General features: G+C 41.6%; 1 protein-coding gene and 2 long non-coding RNA genes across 4 annotated transcripts; all 3 read left to right on the top strand.

Moving 5' to 3' along the window:
- The first annotated feature begins 7,143 nt into the window (after positions 1–7,143).
- Positions 7,144–8,785, top strand: LOC149985239 (uncharacterized). The gene is made up of 2 exons (XR_016488498.1): positions 7,144–7,812; positions 8,060–8,785. It is a non-coding gene; the product is annotated as an uncharacterized LOC149985239 (long non-coding RNA).
- A 1,906-nt stretch (positions 8,786–10,691) lies between these two features.
- LOC149985238 (uncharacterized) lies at positions 10,692–18,864 on the top strand. Of its 2 annotated transcripts, none has more exons than XR_016488496.1 (2): positions 10,692–11,239; positions 14,028–16,001. It is a non-coding gene; the product is annotated as an uncharacterized LOC149985238 (long non-coding RNA). The 2 variants fall into 2 exon arrangements; XR_016488497.1 differs by lacking the exon at positions 14,028–16,001 and adding an exon at positions 16,133–18,864 and having other exon boundaries at positions 10,897–11,239.
- A 921-nt stretch (positions 18,865–19,785) lies between these two features.
- Positions 19,786–23,149, top strand: LOC110496900 (F-box/LRR-repeat protein 14-like). The gene has a single exon (XM_021572919.3). It carries the CDS (start codon positions 20,867–20,869, stop codon positions 22,076–22,078), a length of 1,212 nt encoding a protein of 403 aa, XP_021428594.3. The 5' UTR covers positions 19,786–20,866; the 3' UTR covers positions 22,079–23,149.
- The last annotated feature ends 328 nt before the right edge of the window (positions 23,150–23,477 follow it).

The raw sequence follows: 23,477 nt of genomic DNA, 5'->3' as shown, positions 1-23,477 counted from the left end.
AGACTCTAAAGTCGCGCTGAAATCCATCCACGCGCACCCATTGTCCAAAACATACATTATATAATAGAAACAGCCTGTCCAGCCTAACCCAACTCAGCTCAATACCCCAAACCAGGAAGCCGTAGCTATAGGACAGCCAAATTAAAATCCACAAAAGTTTAAATTAGAGACCCCAAAGACTGAAACAGGAATAAAAGGATGTGAATAAATATTTCACGTCTTCATTATGAGTCTGTCCCATCGCGAATGATTCGTGTGACGCGGTGGATTTGGCGTCTCTCCCAGTCAGCATCTGTCCTCGCTATCTCTGGTGGAGGGATGCTCAGCAGAGCGCACCTGACATTAAGGCGTCGTGCTACAGGGTCGGGCTGGGCTGTGCACAGAACATTGCGGGGAGAAGTGCAAGCGGGCCATATGCATTAATAATGTGTACGTGGAATATTGTCCTCTGAATACAGCATCCTCGAGTTTACCAATAGGCCAAAAATAAACATATTTTGTAATTTAAAAAATACGACTATTTAATTATATACCTGCCTCAGGCCTGCAGGTTCAAATACGTGTGTATTTGAGTATTTGTTATTTAAATACTTTTTTTTCTGTGTATTTGAGTATTTTCAAATAAACAGCCCCAAACAAGTAGGCCTACTTTTATTTGATTATTTAAATAGTTACTTGTAAATACTTATTTCAAATACTATTTTCAAATGGCAGGGAGTGTATTTTAATCATTGTATTTGATTATTTTCAAATACTTTCCAAGTGTATTCCCAAATACATTCCAATATTCAACTATTTGTTTTTTCATATAAAGGCAATCTGATTACTTGTTTTTAATTGTATTGAAAAGTAATTTAAATACCTGAAATAGTATTTGAACCCAGGTCTGATCTGCCAAGGCTACCCCATTACATGTTGTGCAATCACTCTGTAAATATGATTCATTATTGGGTTGGCCCTAAACAACAGACAAGCCTACATGTGATATAGACACATTGATCTATAAAGACCATTTTCCTACTGTACAATTATTTCAGTGCCAATTACACTTAGCCACAGAGACGTATCCAGTTTGGACCACCTGCTCTTTATCCATTCAAGATTAACTAAACTGTGTTTAATGGTCATATAAGCATATAGGCTAGTAGACTAGCCTTTATGAACGAATGTGTTGAATCCAAATGTATACTAAGGAAAATATTTCTGTAAAAAGCTAGGGATGGGGCTGGAGAAATGTAAGCACTCTCAAATTCATAGACAATGCTATGAACCTGGGACCATTTACCAGATTTATTTATTTATTGGCTCTTAACCAACCATGTTATTTTTTTTTTCTTTTTTTGCGTTGTTCATAACCTGTTTTGCACATAATGTTGCGGCTACCGTCTCTTCTGACCGAAAATAGCTTTTGGACATCAGAACTGCAATTACTCACCTCAGATTAGACAAAGAGTTTTTCTTCAATGAGTCGGATGGGAGGGAAATACTACAGACACCCAACCAAGCCCAGATCCCCATCATTCACAGGAGAAGGAAACTGAGATTTCGCAGAAAAGGATCAGGGTGCCTTGTGAGGATCAGGCGACGAGTAGCTAATATGCCTATCCATAAATATATAAACAACAGCTGGTCCACGATATCTAAGGAAGTCTCAAGGTCTCAAGGTCTTTCTCCCCTGAGGTAGAGCATCCAGAGGTGGCACTCCTAGTGGCCGGAGACTTTAACGCAGGAAAACATAAATAAGTTTTATCTCAGGGGGAAAAAATATAGGTCACCTGTACTCCACACACAGAGACGCGTACAAAGCTCTTCCTCGCCCTCCATTTGGCAAATCTGACCATAATTCTATCCTCCTTTTATAGACCGAGTCACTGGTGCAGGAAGCACCAGTGACTCGGTCTATAAAAAAGTGGTCAGATGAAGCAGATACTAAACTACAGGACTATTTTGCTAGAACAGACTGGAATATGTTCCAGGATTCTTCCGATGGCATTAGGAGTACACAACATCAGTCACTGGCATTATCAATAAGTGCATCGAGGACGTCGTCCCCAGAGTGACTGTATGTACATACCCCAACCAGAAGCCATGGAACACAGGCAACAAGAAATTCCGCTATGCCCTCCGACGAACCATCAAACAGTCAAAGCGCCAATACAGGACTTAGATCAAATTGTACTACACCGGCTCCAATGCTCGTCGGATGTGGCTGGGCTTGCAAACCATTACAGACTACAAAGGGAAGCACAGCCGAGAGCTGCCCAGTGACACAAGCCTACCAGACGAGCTAAATAACTTCTATGCTCGCTTTGAGGCAAGTAACACTGAAACGTGAATTAGAGCATCAGCTGTTCCGGACGACTGTGTGATCACGCTCTCCGCAGCCGATGTGAGTAAGACCTTTAAACAGGTCAACATTCACAAGGCCACAGGGCCAGACGGATTACCAGGACGTGTACTCCGAGCGTGCGCTGACCAACTGGCAAGTGTCTTCAATGACATTTTCAACCTCTCTCTGTCTAAGTCTGTAATAGCAACATGTTTCAAACAGACCACCATAGTCCCTGTGCCCAAGAACACTAAGGTAACCTGCCTAAATGACTACCAACCCATAGCACTCACGTCTGTAGCCACGAAATGTGTTGAAAGGCTGGTCATGGCTCACATCAACACCATTATCCCAGAAACCCTAGACCCCCTCCAATTTGCATACTGCACCAACAGATCCACAGATGATGCAATCTCTATTGCACTCCACACTGCCCTTTCACACCTAGACAAAAGGAACACCTATGTGAGGATGCTATTCATTGACTACAGCTCAGTGTTCAACACTATAGTGCCCTTTAAACTCATCACTAAGCTAAGGACCCTGGGACTAAACACCTACCTCTACAACTGGCTGCTGGACTTCCTGACGGACCGCCCCCAGGTGGGTAGAATAGGTAACAACACATCTGCCACGCTGATACTCAACACAGGGGTGTATGGAGGTGTGTGCTCAGTCCCCTCCTGTACTCCCTGTTCACTCATGACTGCACGACCAGGCACGACTCCAACACCATCATTAAGTTTGCTGATGACACAATGGTTGTAGGCCTGATCACCGACAACGATGAGACAGCCTAAAGGGAGGTCAGAGACCTCAGCTGCACCATCGAGAGCATCCTGACAGGTTGCATCACTGCCTGGTATGGCAACTGCTCGGCCTCCGACCGCAAGGCACTGCAGAGGGTAGTGTACCCAGTACATCACCAGGGCCAAGCTTCCTGCCATCCAGGAACTCTACACCAGGCGGTGTCAGAGGAAGGCCCTAAAAATTGTCAAAGACTCCAGCCACCCTAGTCATAGACTGTTCTCTCTGCTACCGCACGGCAAGCGATACCGGAGCGCTAAGTCTAGGTCCAAGAGGCTCCTAAACAGCTTCTACCCCCGAGCCATAAGACTCCTGAACAGCTAATCAAATGGCTAACCAGATTATTTGCATTGCCCCCCCCCCCCTTCTACGCTGCTGCTACTCTCTGTTATTATCTATGCATAGTCACTTTAATAACTCTACCTACATGCACATATTCCCTCAATTACCTCGACACCGGGGCCCCCGCACATTGACTCTCCAAAACCTAGGAAGAAACCTAGAGAGGAACCAGGCTATGAGGGGTGGCCAGTCCTCTTCTGGCTGTGCCGGGTGGAGATTATAAGATGGAGATTTATATTTGAGATGCTTCCAAGTAGCCACCCTTTGCACACTCTTGGCATTCTCTCAACCAGCTTCATGAGGTGGTCCTGGAATGCATTTCAATTAACAGGTTTGCCTTGTTAAAAGTTAATTTGTGGAATTTCTTTCCTTCTTTGAGCCAATCAGTTGTGTTGTGACAAGATATGGGTGTGTAGTGGACATTTCAGTACTGAGAGAGACTTGGACAACTTTCCAAACAATCATCTTTTTCAACATCGACTAATTATTGCAATAATTAAACTGTCGACCACACACTCTAAGTTGTGTTGCCGAGAGCTTAACTGATAATGAAAAAATAGAGATCTCATATAGGCCCTAAATGCTCAGTCAGTAATTTCTACTGTTCCCATAAGCAATCTTGGTCCATCTCCTAGTTATTATCTACACGGGATGTTGTTTGACTTCCAACCCAGCTTAGTTTCCCAGGTACCAGGAAGATGAGACAATGAGGCATTGTTCTAAACTCTTCCAGGCTATCTCAGGTCACACACATCTTGTCTATAGAATGCCAGCTTTTAAACACCAAGTCATTGTAAGCTCAAGCTATCCCTAGCTAAACCCATTTCCTTAACCAGACACCCAGACTAACTGCAGGAATCTATTTTGATTTTACTAGGCAAGTCAGTTAAAATCTCCTTGGGCTAAGATCCTGCTAACAGGATCGATATGACAACAGCCAGTGAAAGTGCAGGGCGCCAAATTCAAAACAACAGAAATCCCATAATTAAAATTCCTCAAACATACAAGTATTTTAAACCATTTTAAAGATACACTTCTTGTTAATCCCACCACAGTGTCCGATTTCAAAAAGGCTTTACGACGAAAGCAAACCAAACGATTATGTTAGGTGAGTGCCTAGTCACAGAAAACACAGTCATTTTTCCAGCCAAAGAGAGGAGTCCCAAAAGCAGAAATAGAGATAAATTCATCACTAACCTTTGAGTCAGAAATAGCATTATAAATATTCACTTACCTTTGATGATCTTCATCAGATGACACTCATGTGACTTCATGTTACACATTACATGTATGTTTTGTTCGATAAAGTTCATATTTATATAAAAAAAATCTCAGTATACATTGGCGCGTTATGTTCAGTAGTTCCAAAACATGCTGTGATTTTGCAGAGAACCACATCAATTTACAGAAATACTCATAATAAACATTGATAAAAGATACAACTATTATGCATGGAATTACAGATACACTTCTCCTTAATGCAACCGCTGTGTCAGATTTCAAAAAAGCTTTACCAAAAAGCACACCATGCAATAATCTGAGTACAGCGCTCAGAGACCAAAACAACCCAAACAGATATCCAGCATGTTGTGTAGTCAACAGAAGTCAGAAATAGCATTATAAATAATCACTTACCTTTGATGATCTTCATCAGAATGCACTCCCAGGAATCCCAGTTCCACAATAAATATTTGATTTGTTCGATAAAGTCCATAATTTATGTCAATGGACCTCCTTTTTATTCGCGCGTTTAGCCCAGTAATCCAAATTCATGACGCGCGATCACTAGGTGCACACGAAAAGTCTTAAAGTTCCATTACAGTCCGTAGAAACATGTCAAACGATGTATGGAATCAATCTTTAGGATGTTTTTAACATAAATCTTCAATAATGTTCCAACCGGAGAATTCCTTTGTCTGTAGAATTGCAAAGGAACACAAGCTAACTCTCATGTGAACGTGCGTGTCAGCTCATGCCTCTCTGGCAGACCTCTGACTCATTCCCCTCTCATTCGCCCCCACTTCACAGTAGAAGCATCAAACAAGGTTCTAAAGACTGGTGACATCTAGTGGAAGCCTTAGGAAGTGCAATATGACCTCATAGACACAGTGTATTCAATAGGAAAGGAGTTGAAAAACTACAAACCTCAGATTTCCCACTTCCTGGTTGGATTATTTCTCAGGTTTTTGCCTGCCATATGAGTTCTGTTATACTCACAGACCGAGTGTTTTCTATCCAAATATACTAATAATATGCATATATTAGCAACTGGGCCTGAGTAGCAGACAGTTAACTCTGGAACTTTGAAAGTTTCTTCAAGTGCAGTCGCAAAAACCATCAAGCGCTATGATGAACCTGCCTCACACAAGGACCGCCACAGGAAAGGAAGACTCAGAGTTACCTCTGCTGCAAAGGATAAGTTCAATATCGTCAACTGCACCTCAGATTGCAGCCCGAACAAATGCTTCACAGAGTTCGAGTAACAGACACATCTCAACATCAACTGTTCAGAGGATTCTGTGTGAATCAGGCCTTCATGGTTGAATTGCTGCAAAGAAACCACTACTAAAGGACACCAATGAGAACATACTTGTTTTGGGCCAAGAAACAGGAGCAATGGACATTAGACAGGTGGAAATCTGTCCTTTGGTCTGATGAGTCCAAATGTGAGTTTTATGGTACCAACCGCTGTCTTTGTGAGACGCAGAGTAGGTGAATGGATGATCTCTGCATGTGTGGTTCCCACCGTGAAGCATGGAGGAGGAGGTGTGATGATGTGGGGTGCTTTGCTGGTTACACTGTCAGTGATTTATTTAGAATTCAAGGCCCACTTAACCAGTATGGATACCACAGCATTCTGCAGCGATATGCCATCCCATCTGGTTAGCGTTTAGTGGGACTATCATTTGTTTTTCAATAGGACAATGACCTAACACACCTCTAGGTTGTGTAAGGGCTATTTGACCTAGAAAGAGAGTGATGGGGTGCTGCATCAGATGACCTGGCCTCCACAATCACCCGACCTCAACCCAATTGAGATAATGAGTTGGACCGCGGAGTGATATCTTCACTATTATTCTACAATGTATAAAATCGTAAAAATAAAGAAAAACCCTTGAATGAGTAGGTGTGTCCAAACTTTTGACTTGTACTATGTGTTTGCATCAATTTTAATGCGGGATGAAACGCCAATTCTACTATTGTGGCTAATCGTTACTGTGGCTCAGTTTAGGGAGGTCTTTACTTGGAGACAAAATACATTCAATTCTTATCTCTAACCTATAACTTTGCTCCCACCTACTGGATGAAAATAATAAAACTGAAGTATCAGACTTGTTGTAGAGTGCTCTCAATCTAGTCTGTTGTTTCCCAATGCTTATATACATGTTTGTATTATTTAACCTTTATTTAAATAGGCAAGTCAGTTAAGAACAAATTCTTATTTACAATGACCCCCATCCCGGCAAGACCCTCCCCTCCTTAATTGAATATCTCAGTATGGAATACTATAATTTCATAAATATGGAATACTATGTTCATGTTGTATATGTTTTAATAGACTCTTTGCTTCAGTACTATCTGTGACCATATTTTGGCAATCAGCCAAACTCTCAATGTGGTTCAACTAGCAGAACCAGCAAGTTACTCAGCTCTGTCAAACAAACACTTTCAGAGAAATGAAACTTAACAGGAAGACAACACCCTAAACTCTTGCCACTGTTCAGTCGGTTAGTCTGTGTATCAACATGGCAGAGGCAACTTTAGAAGATAAGGATTTGATTACCTGTTCAATCTGTCTGGACCTACTGAAGGATCCAGTGACTACTGCCTGTGGACACAGTTACTGTATGGGCTGTATTAATGACTGCTGGAATCAGGATGATCTTAAAGGTAACTACAGCTGTCCCTTGTGCATGGAAAGATTCACCCCAAAACCTGTCCTGAAGAAAAACATATTACTGGCTGAATTAGTGGAGAAACAGAAGAAGACAGGACTCAGATCTACTCCTCCTGCTCTCTGTTATGCTGTACCTGGAGATGTGGAGTGTGACTTATGCACTGGGAGAAAACTCAAAGCAATCCAGTCCTGTCTGGTGTGTCTCGCCTCTTACTGTAAGACTCACCTCCAGCCTCACTATGATTCCCCTGCCTTTAAGAAGCACAAAAAGAAGCTTGTCGAAGCCTCCACACAACTACAGGATAAGATCTTTCCTCATCATGGCAGTCTGCTGGATGATTACTGCTGTACTCATCAACAGTGTATCTTTCTGTTGTTTGTGATGGATGAACATAGAGGCCATGATACAGTTTCAGCAGAAAGGAGAAAGAAACAGGTACCAAACCACTTCTATGCAAACTATTCCAAATCATACATTTAACACATTATTAATAAATGATGTCTTTCAAAACATACATTTAAAAAAGTTATAATGATTTCATCTGAGTTCCATAGAAATGAAGCACTGAGTAAAACTGTACCTAGTTAACACTCGGTGACAGACAGACAGACAGACAGACAGACAGACAGAGTTATTTTAAAGATAATGGTAGGAGTAGTTACAAAATCTTTATTCTTTAAAGAAGCAGAGGAGACCCGGCCATCGCTATGCAACCCAGGTCATGAGGCCACAACATTTTCAGTACATGCAACTGACCATGAAGCCCACCTTCCAGGCTGCAGCGCCTTGCATGTTTTCCACTCAGCACACGTCCGGTCAGAACATGGGCCTCTGCTTATTTATTAGTATTGTTTTGTTTGTTTGGTTGTTTTTACTGTGAAGAGTTGAAATAGTAGGATACATAAGGCACCATTTTGAAAGGTCGTAGTGTGCAGCAGTTTTCCTCGTTATGTCAGTCACTGCCAGACCTACGCAGGCTATTTACTATGCCTACCTGTCAGAAATGTCCAGTTGATCAATTTAGTGACAGAGACAGGACAAGCAGGGCCCGTGTGCAAAATATTTATCACAGTGGGGGCACAACCAAATCTCGCCAGGGGCCCCCAAGAAGCGGGCCAGTGAAACAGAAGCAAATGCTGGGCGAGCGCCTCTTCCCGCTCAACCAGAATATGCACTGCAGCCTGGCTGGAAAGATTGACATGTTGCTGGAGAGTCTCCAGAGTCTCTCCGCGTCCAGTTGGATGAAGCCATGGCAGTGCTGCAGGTTTACCACAGATGATGAACTACTCATCTGGTGTTCCAAATGTCTAATAAGCCACTGAATTGGAAACCTTGAATCTCACTTGACTGAGGAAAAACATAACATTGAAAAATAACTAAAACATAAAACAATGCAGGAAAAATAAAACAATATTTTAAAGAAATGAAAAGGAAATACCTTGATTGAGCTTTGACTAGGCAAAAAAATGGTTAAAATAAAAAAATCTTAAAGTATTGGATTTTAAGAATGATGACAGAAAATGAAATTACTGAAGTAATGCCTGGGATATCCTGAATACATTTTTTTAAATATATTATATTTTATAAAGTGGCGTTGATGTAGGATTAGGGGGCACTACTCCCTGGTCTATAAAGCCAGGGTGAAGTTGCCTCTAGACACTGGTCTATAAAGCCAGGGTGAAGTTGCCTCTAGACACTGGTCTATAAAGCCAGGGTGAAGTTGCCTCTAGACACTGGTCTATAAAGCCAGGGTGAAGTTGCCTCTAGACACTGGTCTATAAAGCCAGGGTGAAGTTGCCTCTAGACACTGGTCTATAAAGCCAGGGTGAAGTTGCCTCTAGACACTGGTCTATAAAGCCAGGGTGAAGTTGCCTCTAGACACTGGTCTATGGTCAGTTGGTCATTTGGTCATTTGTCAGCAAAAGGCAGTAGGATGACGTGTACCATTGCACAGACCACAGACCCTCTATCCAGATCATCTGTGAGTATACTGAGACCTATTTAGTGATCAAGAAGTTGTGAGCTTCTGCTGGTGGGCCTTTTCTATATCCAGGGCAAGTTAAGGGTTGCGGTCGAAGTATGGTTTAAGACAATGTTAAATAGTTTGGACTGTTGTTCTCTCTCCTCTCTCCCTCCCTCTCCCCACCCCCCTCACGTAAACTATGAAAATGTAATATTATTTTAACAAACTCTACCATTTTATTCATTGTATATGACATGTCATTGTGTAAAATAAATACATGAAGTATTCTATGAGTCATGTGAAGTGAATCAATCATCTGTGTTTACACTCAAGCTTTATTGGGAAAAATGGCATTCCGATCTTGCTCAGTAGGCTACATTCAAACTTTATATACCATTCTAACCTATAGACATACATATTAACCATACTACATCCGCTGTTGCACAGTGTTGATTTTTATAACAAATACTCACAACAGTTGTGTACAGTATGTCAGACTGTCTAATAAATGCACAACATATAGAATGCTCTCTCTATGGCAAAACGCAGCCTCTCTAACAAGATGAGATCATCCAACTGAAGTTGTTATAGAGCGCAACCACCTAGTAGTCTTCCCAGTGTTCACTCTAGCTCTTCTTGCCACAATTTACGATGTGTGTGTTTGCTGGGACACAGTCCCTTCATGAAAGGAGATGAGACTCACCTGTTGCAAGATGGCCGACCCCAGGGAAGGATCAGTAGTCAGCTCCACTCTCACTGAGAGAGAGAGAGAGAGAGAGAGAGAGAGAGAGAGAGAGAGAGAGAGAGAGAGAGAGAGAGAGAGAGAGAGAGAGAGAGAGAGAGAGAGAGAGAGAGAGAGAGAGAGAGAGAGAGAGAGAGAGAGAGAGAGAGAGAGAGAGAGAGAGAGAGAGAGAGAGAGAGAGAGAGAGAGAGAGAGAGAGAGAGAGAGAGAGAGAGAGAGAGAGAGAGAGAGAGAGAGAGAGATGATGATGCTCGCTCTCTGATGATGCTCGCTCTCTGATGATGCTCGCTCTCTGATGATGCTCGCTCTCTGATGATGCTCGCTCTCTGATGCTCTGATGCAGTGGCTCCTGAGTGGCGCAGCGGTCTAAGGCACTGCATCTCAGTGCAAGAGGTGTCACTGCAGTCCCTGGTTCAAATCCAGTCTGTGTCACATCTGGTTGCGATTGGGAGTCCCAGGGTGATCCACAATTGGTTTGGCCAGGGTAGGCCGTCATCGTAAATAAGAATTTGTTATTTTGCCTAGTTAATCTTTAAAAAATGTGTTTGTCTTGAAGCAGACTTTCAATTCTAAATCTTTGCTCCCACCTACTGGATGAAAATAAACTGAAGCTTAGATTTGTGACTGTGCTCTCAATCTATTGTCATGTTTCCATTTGCTTATCCCCAAGTACTCTAAAGCATGTGTAGTTTGCTATTTGTATCGCTTTATGGAAAACTAGGATTTCATTAGTCTCCTTCCATTCAGTACTAGATTCAGCCAACACCACACCCCCTGCTTGTGCTAAGCGCACACAGAACCAGGAAGTAATTCCCACTGCAGCACAAGCATTTCCAGAGAAATGAAAACAAGCAGGCAGATAACATCCTAGTGTGACGTCTGCAATGGAAGAAAACTCAAAGCCATTAAATCTTGTCTGGTGTGTCTGGCCTCTTACTGTGAGACTCGCCTTAAACTTCACAATGAATTCAACCCAGGAAAAAGACAAGTTGATTGATGTCACTGGACAACTACAGTAGAAGATTTGCTCACTTCATGACAAACTGCTGGAGGTTTACTGCCGTAGCGATCGGCAGTGTATCTGTCTGCTGTGTGTGATGGATGAACACAAAGGCCATGATACGGTCTCAGTTGCAGCAGAAAGGACTGAGAAACAGGTAAGGACCAAAACATTTCAATGCAAGCTCTTTCACACTTTCAAAATACATATTATATTTAGGCCTATAATGGTTTAATCCTTCAGAGTCTGAATCCATGCTAATAAAGCACAAAGTAAAACGTTAACTAGTCAATACTCAGTGCCAACACACACACTCTTTACGATAACTGTGGAGATTGTTCTGCAGAAGCAGTTGGGAGAGAATCAGCAGAAATCCCAGCAGAGAATCCAGGAGAGAGAGAAGGAGATGTAGGACCTGAAATAGGCTGTGTGTTGGACCGTATATACACTGCTCAAAAAAATGAAGGGAACACTAAAATAACACATCCTAGATCTGAAGGAATGAAATATTCTTATTAAATACTTTTTTCTTTACATAGTTGAATGTGCTGACAACAAAATCACACAAAAATGATCAATGGAAATCAAATTTATCAACCCATGGAGGTCTGGATTTGGAGTCACACTCAAAATTAAAGTGGAAAACCACACTACAGGCTGATCCAACTTTGATGTAATGTCCTTAAAACAAGTCCAAATGAGGCTCAGTAGTGTGTGTGGCCTCCACGTGCCTGTATGACCTCCCTACAACGCCTGGGCATGCTCCTGATGAGGTGGCGGATGGTCTCCTGAGGGATCTCCTCCCAGACCTGGACTAAAGCATCCGCCAACTCCTGGACAGTCTGTGGTGCAACGTGGCGTTGGTGGATGGAGCGAAAAATTATGTCCCAGATGTGCTCAATTGGATTCAGGTCTGGGGAACGGGCGGGCCAGTCCATAGCATCAATGCCTTCAGGTGCTTCAACAAAGTACTGAGTAAAGGGTCTGAATACTTGTGTAAATGTGACATTTCCATTTTTTTATTTTTTTAAATAAATTTGCTAAAAATGTCTAAGCCTGTTTTTGCTTTGTCATTATGGGGTATTGTGTGTAGATTGATGAGGGGATGAAAACAACTTAATCCATTTTGAAATAAGGCTGAAATGTAATAAAATGTGAAAAAGGGAAGGGGTCTGCATACTTTCCGAATGCACTGTATGTGTGGAGTTTAGTTCAGATTATTTGTTTGCAATATGTGATCTATAGGCTAAGAGATCTTCATAAACTGTTAATTTGATTGTGGGGTTTGAATAGTGTGAGAAGACAACATATTTGGTAAAGAATCACAACAGAGTACAAAATCAATTTTAGCTCTTATAGGGGAAGTAACCTACATTGGGTGTACAGTTTTCAATTACAGCATTATTTAGTCTGCAATTACTCTTCTGCTATTTATTTTGTTACCAATAGTATTTATAATAGTATCTTCTTCTTAAAATGAATTTGTCTCCCCTTTTTTTTACTAAATGGAATGGCTTGTCCAGCACTTTGTAAAAACCCAGAGTGCATTGAGTGAATATTGGAAAAAGATCTTGGTTCCTTTCTAAACATAACAATGTGAATGCAAAGAAGACTCAGACCACTAAATAGGCGATGTGAACTGTCAAAAGAATTGAGTCCTCATTCAAAGGCCAGGACAGGGTGAATACAAAGAGAACTGAGTTCTTTAGCTTCTTTTTATTTACCCCAGAATTCACTTTAAAGAGGACTGAGATCAGTTATTTAAAAGAGGACTATGTGTGAAAACCCAACATAAGGCCAAATATACACTGGAGTTCCTTACCAAGATGACATTGAATGTTTCTGAGTGGCCTAGTTATAGTTTTGACCTAAATTGGCTTGAAAATCTATGGCAAGACTTGAAAATGGCTGTCTGGCAATGATCAACAACCAACCTGACAGAGCTGTAACTGTTGCCAAAGGTGATTCTAACATGTATTTATTCAGGGGTATGAACCAAAACCAAATATTAGATAAAGGGAACATGAGTAAATAAATTACACAAAAAATGAATCCTTATTAATTTGATTTAATTAACAAAGTTACGCAACACCAAATGCTCCCAGTGTTTACCCCCAGTGTTGTTTTTTTCCACACATGACGGGAGCCATGTAATCCAAAAAGTTCCACTTTTGACTCATCGGTCCATAAAGCATTCTTCCAGGAGTCTTGGCGATCATCCAGGTGCTTCCAGGTGCTTTTTGGCAAAGTTGAGTGTACTTTTGGGATGAAGTTGGTCCCGTTATGTCGGGCGAAAACCAAACACTGCATTTCACAGTTTGAACCTCATACCAACGGCCAAGCATAGTGGTGGTAATGTGATGCTTTGGGATGCTTTGCTGCCTCAGAACCTGGACAACTTGCCATCATTAAAGGAACCATGAATTCTGCTTTGTATCAGATAATTCTATAGGAGAATGTCAGGCTACCCGTCCATGAGCTGAAGCTGAAGTGCAACTGGGTCATGCAGCAAGACAATGATCCAAAACAAAAAATCAAGACTAGAAATGGCAAAAAAAAGCTACAAATTTGAAGTTTTTGAATGGCCTAGTCAAAGTCCAGACCAAAACCTGTTGAGATGTTGTGGCAGGATCTGAAATGAGCAGTTCTAGCTCGAAAACCCACAAATGTCGCTGAGTTAAAGCAGTTCTGCAAAGAAAACTGGGCCATTCCTTCACAGTGATGTGAGAGACTGATCAACAATTACAGGAAGTGTTTGGTTGCAGTCATTGCAGGTAAAGGTGGCACAACCAGTTATTGAGTGTAAGTTGCCAATGACCTTTTCACTAAATGAATTAAGTATACATTTTGTTGTGTTACACACACACACACACACACACACACACAGCAGCACGTGTTATGAAAAGTACATTTCACTCACTTTCTTTTTTCACTAACTTCCTCAGACTCCCACCAACTCACTGTGGATCCTAACACATCACATACAAAAGTCTGTCTGTCTGAGAGGAAAGTAACATACAGTGGCAAGGAGCAGCCCTTTCCTGATAATCCAGAAGGATTCCGCAAATCTCAGGTGCTGTGTAACGAGGGTCTGTCTGGAACCTGCTACTAGGAGGTAGAGACGGAGGGGGACACTCATAGAGGAGTGTCATATAAAGGGATGAGTAGGCAGATTGTCTTTGGAAATAATAATTACAGCTGGAGTTTACGTGCTTCAGACTGAAATATCTGTTCCCTGTTTCTCCATAGTAGGCATGTACCTGGACCACAAGGAAGGAACTCTGTCATTTTACAGTGTCTCTGACACAATGACCCTCCTCCACAGTGTCCAGACCACATTCACTGAACCTGTCTATCCTGGGTTTGGAGTTTATTGGCCTGGGTCCTCTGTGAAGATACTGACACCGTAAGTGATTGATTTAGGAGTACAGTCATCTTAATGATCAATTGACTCTTTAGACACCTGAGTCCCAGTACATAGGCATAATAACACTCTCACAAAAAATCTATAAAATCACATGGTGGATAGGATATCAGAGTGTACCAGGGTTGGGATCAATTTGAATTGAATGCAGTCAATTCAGGAAGGGATTTGAATTTTAAATTGACATTTTATCCCTTTTTATCTGCATTCTAAAATATTCCCTCACTGTTACATTTGGTATACAGGTATATTTAAATACACTTTTGTTGAGAGTATGTCCCTTTATTCAAGTCTTAAGAAAAACAGATAACGAACACAAAATATATAATTTTTCAGTGTCCTAAACAAACTACTGAACTTGATCAGAATAAAAGCTTTTGATGATCTGTCTATTATCAGGGAATCTGCAGCCAAAGTGAATCTTTTTTTCACCATCTGAAATCAGGATGGTTCATGTTTGTTTTCTAAAATCTGTCTTTGTGTATTTTCATTTATTTTGTCTGAACCTTTTTATATTTTCACCATCCTTTACGCAGGGTCATTAGTTTCAGGGTTGGTTATTCACTGTAATGTTGAACTTACTGCAAGGGAACAACGTGATTTGTTTTTTCTGGGTGTACTGTAAGTAAATAAATAAAGAATAAATGGAAACAAATACATTTTTCCTAATGCTAAATTCCCTATTCTTCTTGTGGAAGATCTCTCCATCCACATTCCCTTTCTCATCAGTTGTTCCTTTATCTGAGACACAGAAATAATATTGGCTTCATGAATATACGCTGAGTATACAAAACATTAGGTATACCTTCCTAATATTGAGCTGCACCCACCTTTTGCCCTCAGAACAGTCTCAATTCTTCAGGACATGGACTATACAAGGTGTCAAAAGCGTTCCACAGGGATGCTGGCCATGTTGACTCCAATGCTTCCCACAGTTGTATCAAGTTGGCTGGATGTTCTTTTCTAAACACCTCTTTTCGCTTTGTCATTATGGAGTATTGTGAGTAGATTGCTTAAGAAATAGTTTTATTTAATCCATTTTAGAATAATGCTGTAATGTTACAAAATGTGGAAAAATTCAAGGGGTCTGAATACTTTTCAAAGGCACTGTACGGAAGCGTCAAGTAGTCTTCCCAGTGTTCACTCCAGCTCTTCTTGCCATAGTCTACAATGTGTGCGTTCTGAGGGACCTAGTCCCTACATGAAAGGAGATGAGACTCACTTGTTGTAAGATGGCCGAGCCCAGGGCAGGATCAGTGAAGGTCAGGGGTCAGCTCCACTCTCGCTATCTGCGTCCTACTTAACACAGGTACTGACAGAAAAGATAGGAGAGAGAGAGAGAGGAGGATCAATACCAGGCAAATGTTGTATAAGACATTTGTTCTACCATTTATGCCGTCAGATACACATGATGCTATGTTTACTCTAATCATCAGTCAATAATACACACTAACACAATCTGTGTGCAAAATAAAGAGAGAGAATGAAAGACCAATTCTCTAATGGTCCCAACAATGTTGAATGACTGACAAATGGAAGTTGAAAATCACAAAATCACACACCCATGTCTCTGAGTTTTCATTCATCCCAGCATTATCAGGTTCAAGGATCTCTTCTGTCTTCCAGTACCTGAATGAGGAGTCACTTTGGTCTGACCACCTCCAGGAGTATCTGAACAGGCTGATCAACATCTCTCCTGTCACCATCTTATGGATGTCCTGGTTCTCAGACTGGTTCCTCACACTCACCAGGTCATTGTGATGATTTCTGCAGTTGCTCTGGGCAGCTTTTCACATCTGGGTCTTCTTGACTAGAATGAACTTCTCAGAGAGCAGACGTTCACCCGTCAAACACGCAGACAGGAGAATGTTTTGAAAAATGTCATGTGAATGTGTGGTCATTGTTATCTTGATATGTGAGCATGAATTGTACACGTACTGTTTTTCTTGGTTTTCTTTCTGTAGACTGTGTGTGTGTGTGTGTGTGTGTGTGTGTGTGTGTGTGTGTGTGTGTGTGTGTGTGTGTGTGTGTGTGTGTGTCTTGCTGGTGGTTTTTGTGAAATCCCCATTCCCAATTAGACTCGCTATCGTAGCAAAGAGCACTGTCAAATGTCTGACTACATTCTACATCATTCCACTTTCCTTCTTGGTCCATCCCCACACAATTCTCTCTACCATACCCATTTGGTTCCCCACTCTTCCAGTTCCAAAACGTAGCCTCTCCATCACTATAGGGCCCATTGCCAATCCAAATCCTGGCTTTTAGAGTCCCATGAACACAGGTTTGAACCATCATTTTATCATTATAGTATGTTGTATACGCTCTCTCTCTCACATACATACACTGACCTGAGATCAGCAGGGACGAGCCCCACAACCTCAAATGATCACCCTGTAATAGTAAATATTGTGGATTAATAATACATTTGGATGACCGTTACTGCATGTTTGGCACTGCAATACTGTTTAAAGTACAGTGCCTTGCGAAAGTATTCGGCCCCCTTGAACTTTGCGACCTTTTGCCACATTTCAGGCTTCAAACATAAAGATATAAAACTGTATTTTTTTGTGAAGAATCAACAACAAGTGGGACACAATCATGAAGTGGAACGACATTTATTGGATATTTCAAACTTTTTTAACAAATCAAAAACTGAAAAATTGGGCGTGCAAAATTATTCAGCCCCCTTAAGTTAATACTTTGTAGCGCCACCTTTTGCTGCGATTACAGCTGTAAGTCGCTTGGGGTATGTCTCTATCAGTTTTGCACATCGAGAGACTGACATTTTTTCCCATTCCTCCTTGCAAAACAGCTCGAGCTCAGTGAGGTTGGATGGAGAGCATTTGTGAACAGCAGTTTTCAGTTCTTTCCACAGATTCTCGATTGGATTCAGGTCTGGACTTTGACTTGGCCATTCTAACACCTGGATATGTTTATTTTTGAACCATTCCATTGTAGATTTTGCTTTATGTTTTGGATCATTGTCTTGTTGGAAGACAAATCTCCATCCCAGTCTCAGGTCTTTTGCAGACTCCATCAGGTTTTCTTCCAGAATGGTCCTGTATTTGGCTCCATCCATCTTCCCATCAATTTTAACCATCTTCCCTGTCCCTGCTGAAGAAAAGCAGGCCCAAACCATGATGCTGCCACCACCATGTTTGACAGTGGGGATGATGTGTTCAAGGTGATGAGCTGTGTTGCTTTTACGCCAAACATAACGTTTTGCATTGTTGCCAAAAAGTTCAATTTTGGTTTCATCTGACCAGAGCACCTTCTTCCACATGTTTGGTGTGTCTCCCAGGTGGCTTGTGGCAAACTTTAAATGACACTTTTTATGGATATCTTTAAGAAATGGCTTTCTTCTTGCCACTCTTCCATAAAGGCCAGATTTGTGCAATATACGACTGATTGTTGTCCTATGGACAGAGTCGCCCACCTCAGCTGTAGATCTCTGCAGTTCATCCAGAGTGATCATGGGCCTCTTGGCTGCATCTCTGATCAGTCTTCTCCTTGTATGAGCTGAAAGTTTAGAGGGACGGCCAGGTCTTGGTAGATTTGCAGTGGTCTGATACTCCTTCCATTTCAATATTATTGCTTGCACAGTGCTTCTTGGGATGTTTAAAGCTTGGGAAATCTTTTCGTATCCAAATCTGGCTTTAATCTTCTTCACAACAGTATCTCGGACCTGCCTGGTGTGTTCCTTGTTCTTCATGATGCTCTCTGCGCTTTTGACGGACCTCTGAGACTATCACAGTGCAGGTGCATTTATACGGAGACTTGATTACACACAGGTGGATTGTATTTATCATCATTAGTCATTTAGGTCAACATTGGATCATTCAGAGATCCTCACTGAACTTCTGGAGAGTTTGCTGCACTGAAAGTAAAGGGGCTGAATAATTTTGCACGCCCAATTTTTCAGTTTTTGATTTGTTAAAAAAGTTCTAAATATCCAATAAATGTCGTTCCACTTCATGATTGTGTCCCACTTGTTGTTGATTCTTCACAAAAAAATACAGTTTTATATCTTTATGTTTGAGGCCTGAAATGTGGGAAAAGGTCGCAAAGTTCAAGGGGGCCGAATACTTTCGCAAGGCACTGTATATATACTATCATTTGAAAGTATGCTACAGATTGTAGTTCAACACTTGATGTTGAGGACACTGAAATAGGAACTTTCTGTATTGTCTTTCCTCCCTCACCAACCTCTCTTTTCGCTTACTAAATTCTCAGAATGCATTGCCAGAGAAGATACAATGTTCCTCCCTCCCAATGTTCCTCCCGCCGTGCATTTTATTGTGAGAAGGAAAGGTGAAGAAAAAGGACAGGAGAAATTGAGAATAAACCATTAAGAAATAGCCCTTGTCTCTCATTATCAGGTAACTGCCAAAATAAAGGAAACACCAACATAAAGGTTCTTAATAGAGCTTTGGGCCACCATGAGCCAGATTAACTTCAATGTACCTTGGCATAGATCAGGGATGGGCAACTTTGATGGGGGTTGAGGCCACACAAAAAAATCTAAGTTTTAGAGTTAATTTCATGCAATTCTATACATTTTGCCAAGTGGTGTAGAGACAATGTTGCAGTTTTAAAGCAAGTTTGCTGCAATTTTGCAACAACAAAAACATGTAATGGGGGGGGTCTTCAAATAAGTTGCCCATCCCTGGCATTAATAAAACATTGATTGATTATTGGCATCAATTTATGCAGTAATCTTAATGCTACAGTTTGACATGAATAGGATCTCATAATCAACCCTTTTTTACATTGTTTTAATGAACCTTTATTTAATTAGGCAAGTCAGTTAAGAACAAATTCTTATTTACAATGCTCTCCTACCTAAAGGAAAAAAAAGGCATCTTGCGGGGATGGGCGCTGGGATTAAAATAAAAATAAATTAAATAAAAATATAGGACAAAACACACATCCCACAAGATTCACATTTACATAGATTCATGAAAATTGCATCACATTTTCCCAAGGACCACTCATTTTGTCACTTTCCCCCACAAGAAGATGTTCCTTGATGATTGATTAGATTTCAATATATTCTTACTCTTCTTATGGACCATATGCTAAACCATCACCCCTACTCCTTAGATGGAGTGTTTACCAGAGTTTGACCACTGGTGTGAACTGACCATTAGGATAAAGGGAGTATTTGGTTTCCAGTGGCCCTTGAAGAGCATTCATGCTATCAGGAGTTTGTGTTTGGTTACACAGGCCCTGCTTCCTACTGACAGACACTGAAGGTGACTTGAAGGAGGTTTGAAGTAAATGTTCTGGCTGTTGTAGGAATGTATATACGTTATTCAAATAGAGGTTGTGAAAATCGAACAAGAAGTGAGAACGAATATCCCACATCCCAAAAGTGAACTTTGGGACGCTGTACAATATTGCATAATAACTAGCCTTTGTCTTTATTGATGAAGTAACCGGGTTGTACCCTGGTCCAGGTCACATTTATCAACATGGTTCATTCCTGCCCATTCGTGAGTATGGGCACTCACTTTAAAACTCATGAAATTGTGTATTTATATAACAAATTACTTATTTAAAAGAATGTGGTTCAAGTAGAAAAAACACAAGTCGCTTTCAGGGGACAGCTCCCTTGTTACTAATTGGGCGAAACCAAGAATGAAAAGGGGTGGTTCACAAAAAATCCTTTAGAATTTCTGAGAAAAGTGATTATGTGTAACATGTCTAACTTTTTAATATTTGTGTTGTTAATTTGGACCTATTACATGTATTACGTTTTCTCGTATTAATGTCAATCGTTTATGTGAATTGTTTTTGTACCCCCCAAAGCAAGGAAGTGCTGCTGACTGTTTCTGCGTAGCAAGCTAGTTTGAAATGGTTGGTCAGACAAAGGCAGCACAGGAAGAATCCCACAACAGAACCGAAATGCTAATAGAAACGTTGTATTTTAATCGATGACACAGAAGAAACAGAGACTGCGGTTTTCATAAATACATTTCTACTTTTTGTTTTGAAAATGAACGACCGACTGGATCCGTTTGAAGAACGACAGCGGTCATCTGACTTGAAATTGGGTAGAGTCGCCTGACCGTCACTGTTTTCCGCCTTTAAGTACGCTAACTAACGTTAGCTATCCCAAGTTTTTGTAGGACGTAGCTAGCTAGCTATCTCATTTGATTAGAATAATATAATTATAACCTAGCTATTATAACACAACCTCCACACTTCTTGTTGGATATGCATTATGAAGAGATGGTTGGACTTTGAACAGGTTATTTTCCTGAGTAACATTACCTAATTTAGCTAGCTAACAGTTAGCTAGCCTACTCGAATAAGCGGATACCTGGTTAGTTTTATCTAACCTCTCCCTTTCCAAACATGTTTGAAATGGAAACGCACATATCTGGCCTCTTCCCGGAAATTTTAGCTATAATTTTCAGTTACTTGGACGTAAGGGACAAAGGTAGGGTTGCCCAAGTGTGTGCGGCCTGGAGGGACGCTTCGTATCACAAGTCTGTGTGGAGGGGGGTGGAAGCGAAGTTGCATCTGCGGAGGGCCAACCCGTCCCTGTTCCCCAGCCTCCATACCCGAGGCATTAGGAAGGTCCAGATCCTAAGCTTACGACGAAGCCTAAGCTATGTAATCCAGGGGCTGCCAAACATCGAAAGCCTTAACCTATGTGGCTGTTTTAACCTCACGGACAACGGCCTCGGACATGCGTTTGTTCAAGACATCCCGTCCTTGCGAATCCTCAACCTCAGCCTTTGCAAACCAATCACAGACTCAAGCCTGGGTAGGATTGCCCAGTATCTCAAAAACCTGGAGGTGCTGGAACTTGGAGGCCTCAGTAACATCACCAACACAGGCCTTCTTCTCATCGCCTGGGGCTTGCACAAACTCAAGAGCCTTAACCTGCGGAGCTGCAGGCATGTGTCAGACGTCGGCATTGGTCACCTGGCTGGGATGACCCGAAGCGCTGCCGAAGGCTGCCTTTCCCTGGAGCAGATGACACTACAGGACTGCCAGAAACTGACAGACCTGTCCCTCAAACACGTCTCCAAGGGACTAGCCAAGCTCAAGGTGCTCAACCTCAGCTTCTGCGGAGGCATATCGGATGCAGGTATGATCCATCTGTCGAACATGAATCACCTGTCAAGCATCAACCTGCGGTCCTGTGACAACATCAGTGACATGGGCATCATGCACCTGGCCATGGGGTCTCTGCAGCTCTCTGGCCTGGACGTTTCCTTCTGCGACAAGATAGGTGACCAGAGCCTGGCCTACATCGCCCAGGGGCTGTACCAGCTCAAGTCTCTGTCCCTGTGCTCCTGCCACATCAGTGACGACGGGATCAACCGGATGGTGCGCCAGATGCACGAGCTCAAGACGCTGAACATTGGGCAGTGTGTACGCATCACTGACAAGGGGCTGGAGCTGATTGCTGACCACCTGACGCAGCTCACTGGTATCGACCTGTATGGGTGTACCAAAATCACCAAGCGGGGCCTGGAGAGGATAACGCAGCTCCCGTGCCTTAAAGTTTTAAACCTGGGACTCTGGCAGATGACGGAGAGTGAGAAAGTTAGGTGAAAGCCAAACTGGGATGAACTGCCAAGTGGGGTTTTCACTGTAATATTTTTCATCCACAGAGATTACCTGAGCGGAACAGCTCGTAGACTATTACATTATCTTTAAAAGCTACAATACTGTGACTTAATTTTAGCAGAAGGAAACACTTTTTAAACATTCACTGTCACAGCAATATTCCACCCCTTATTTTGGTAAAATTGCTTTCTTATTTCAGTGTTAACTATCCTGTCCCTGTATCACATCTATAAGGTTTTGACTAGCTACCTCATCCATTCAAGAAACTGTACTGTCTGGGACACAACCACACTACACAGCATCTTTCCATGCAAAACAAACTCATTTTTAAACTTTCCCTTTAACTGTTTACCAGTATTGATGATAGACATGACTCATGCAAAATATCTCTGTTCAAACACAGTCCCTAACACTGCACAAAGGCGTTAAGGCCTTGGATTGAAGGTGTGAGCAGGGGATTTCTTCAGCTGAAGTATTTTGCTTATGTTGATGAAGGTATTTTTTATGAATGGCTGTAGTCCAGAACATTGTACTTCAAATTGAAGTGTTTTGTTTTTTAATTGGTAGTTCCCATTCCTGAGGAGTTACACTGTATCAAACATTGTAATATGCCTTACTCCAGCTTGTCAACATGAACAGTGTGGATATGACAGGGGTAAACTGCCTTTTCCTCCTGGGGACTTTAGAATGGAGAGTGGAAATAGACTTTGGGCTCAATTCAATCTTTATCGCGGAAGTTGTTACAGCATGATTGAAATTTCAAGGCACTGTTCCCACGTTAGTGGAGACTGCATTCACGGTAAACGCTGCAAATGTCGGCGCAATCGGAAATAACCTTTAAATCTTTTAGCAATTTAATGCTTCAGCGATAGATTGAATAAAGCCCTTTATCTTGTCCGTGGTTATCAAGAATATGTATTTCTGTATGCAACATATCAATAACCTACATATTTTCTCCTGTAAAGCCTCCAAGGAAAGATATTGGAGTGTTAAGGCTAATTTAAAATGTTTATATTCATACAATAGTGATATTTATTAATAAAAACGCACAATGTTTATTGGGGGGAAATTCTTTAATTTGAGTTCTGTCGTCCAGTAAGTGGTTTACCTATTGTAAAAACAAGGCAGAAGGTGCAGGGTGTTGAACATTATTGCTCTATTATATGCCTGGTCCAGAAACAATTATGACCAGATTGACTATAGGTTTGAGATTGCACAACCAGTTTGACAAAATTGGGCCACTCTGTTTCTATCCCCTTTGTGTGCTGATATGAACCTGATACATATGTAAGTAAAATGGTGGATTACCACCTACCATGGCGTTAGGAGTTTGTCACTGCTTACACACACCTATCCAGAAGTTGAGGGGAGGGCTCATCAGTCA

Source organism: Oncorhynchus mykiss, chromosome 2 (genome assembly GCF_057628025.1).
Source record: "Oncorhynchus mykiss isolate SJ-2025 chromosome 2, ASM5762802v1, whole genome shotgun sequence".
NCBI classification, from domain to species: Eukaryota; Metazoa; Chordata; class Actinopteri; order Salmoniformes; family Salmonidae; genus Oncorhynchus; species Oncorhynchus mykiss.
Note: the sequence above shows the minus strand (reverse complement) of the source record. Positions and strands in the feature narration are given on the sequence as shown.

What these genes read in the sequence shown, in the direction of transcription:
- LOC110496900 (XM_021572919.3), top strand. Translation starts at nt 20,867, where the DNA reads ATGTTTGAAATGGAAACGCACATATCTGGCCTCTTCCCGGAAATTTTA.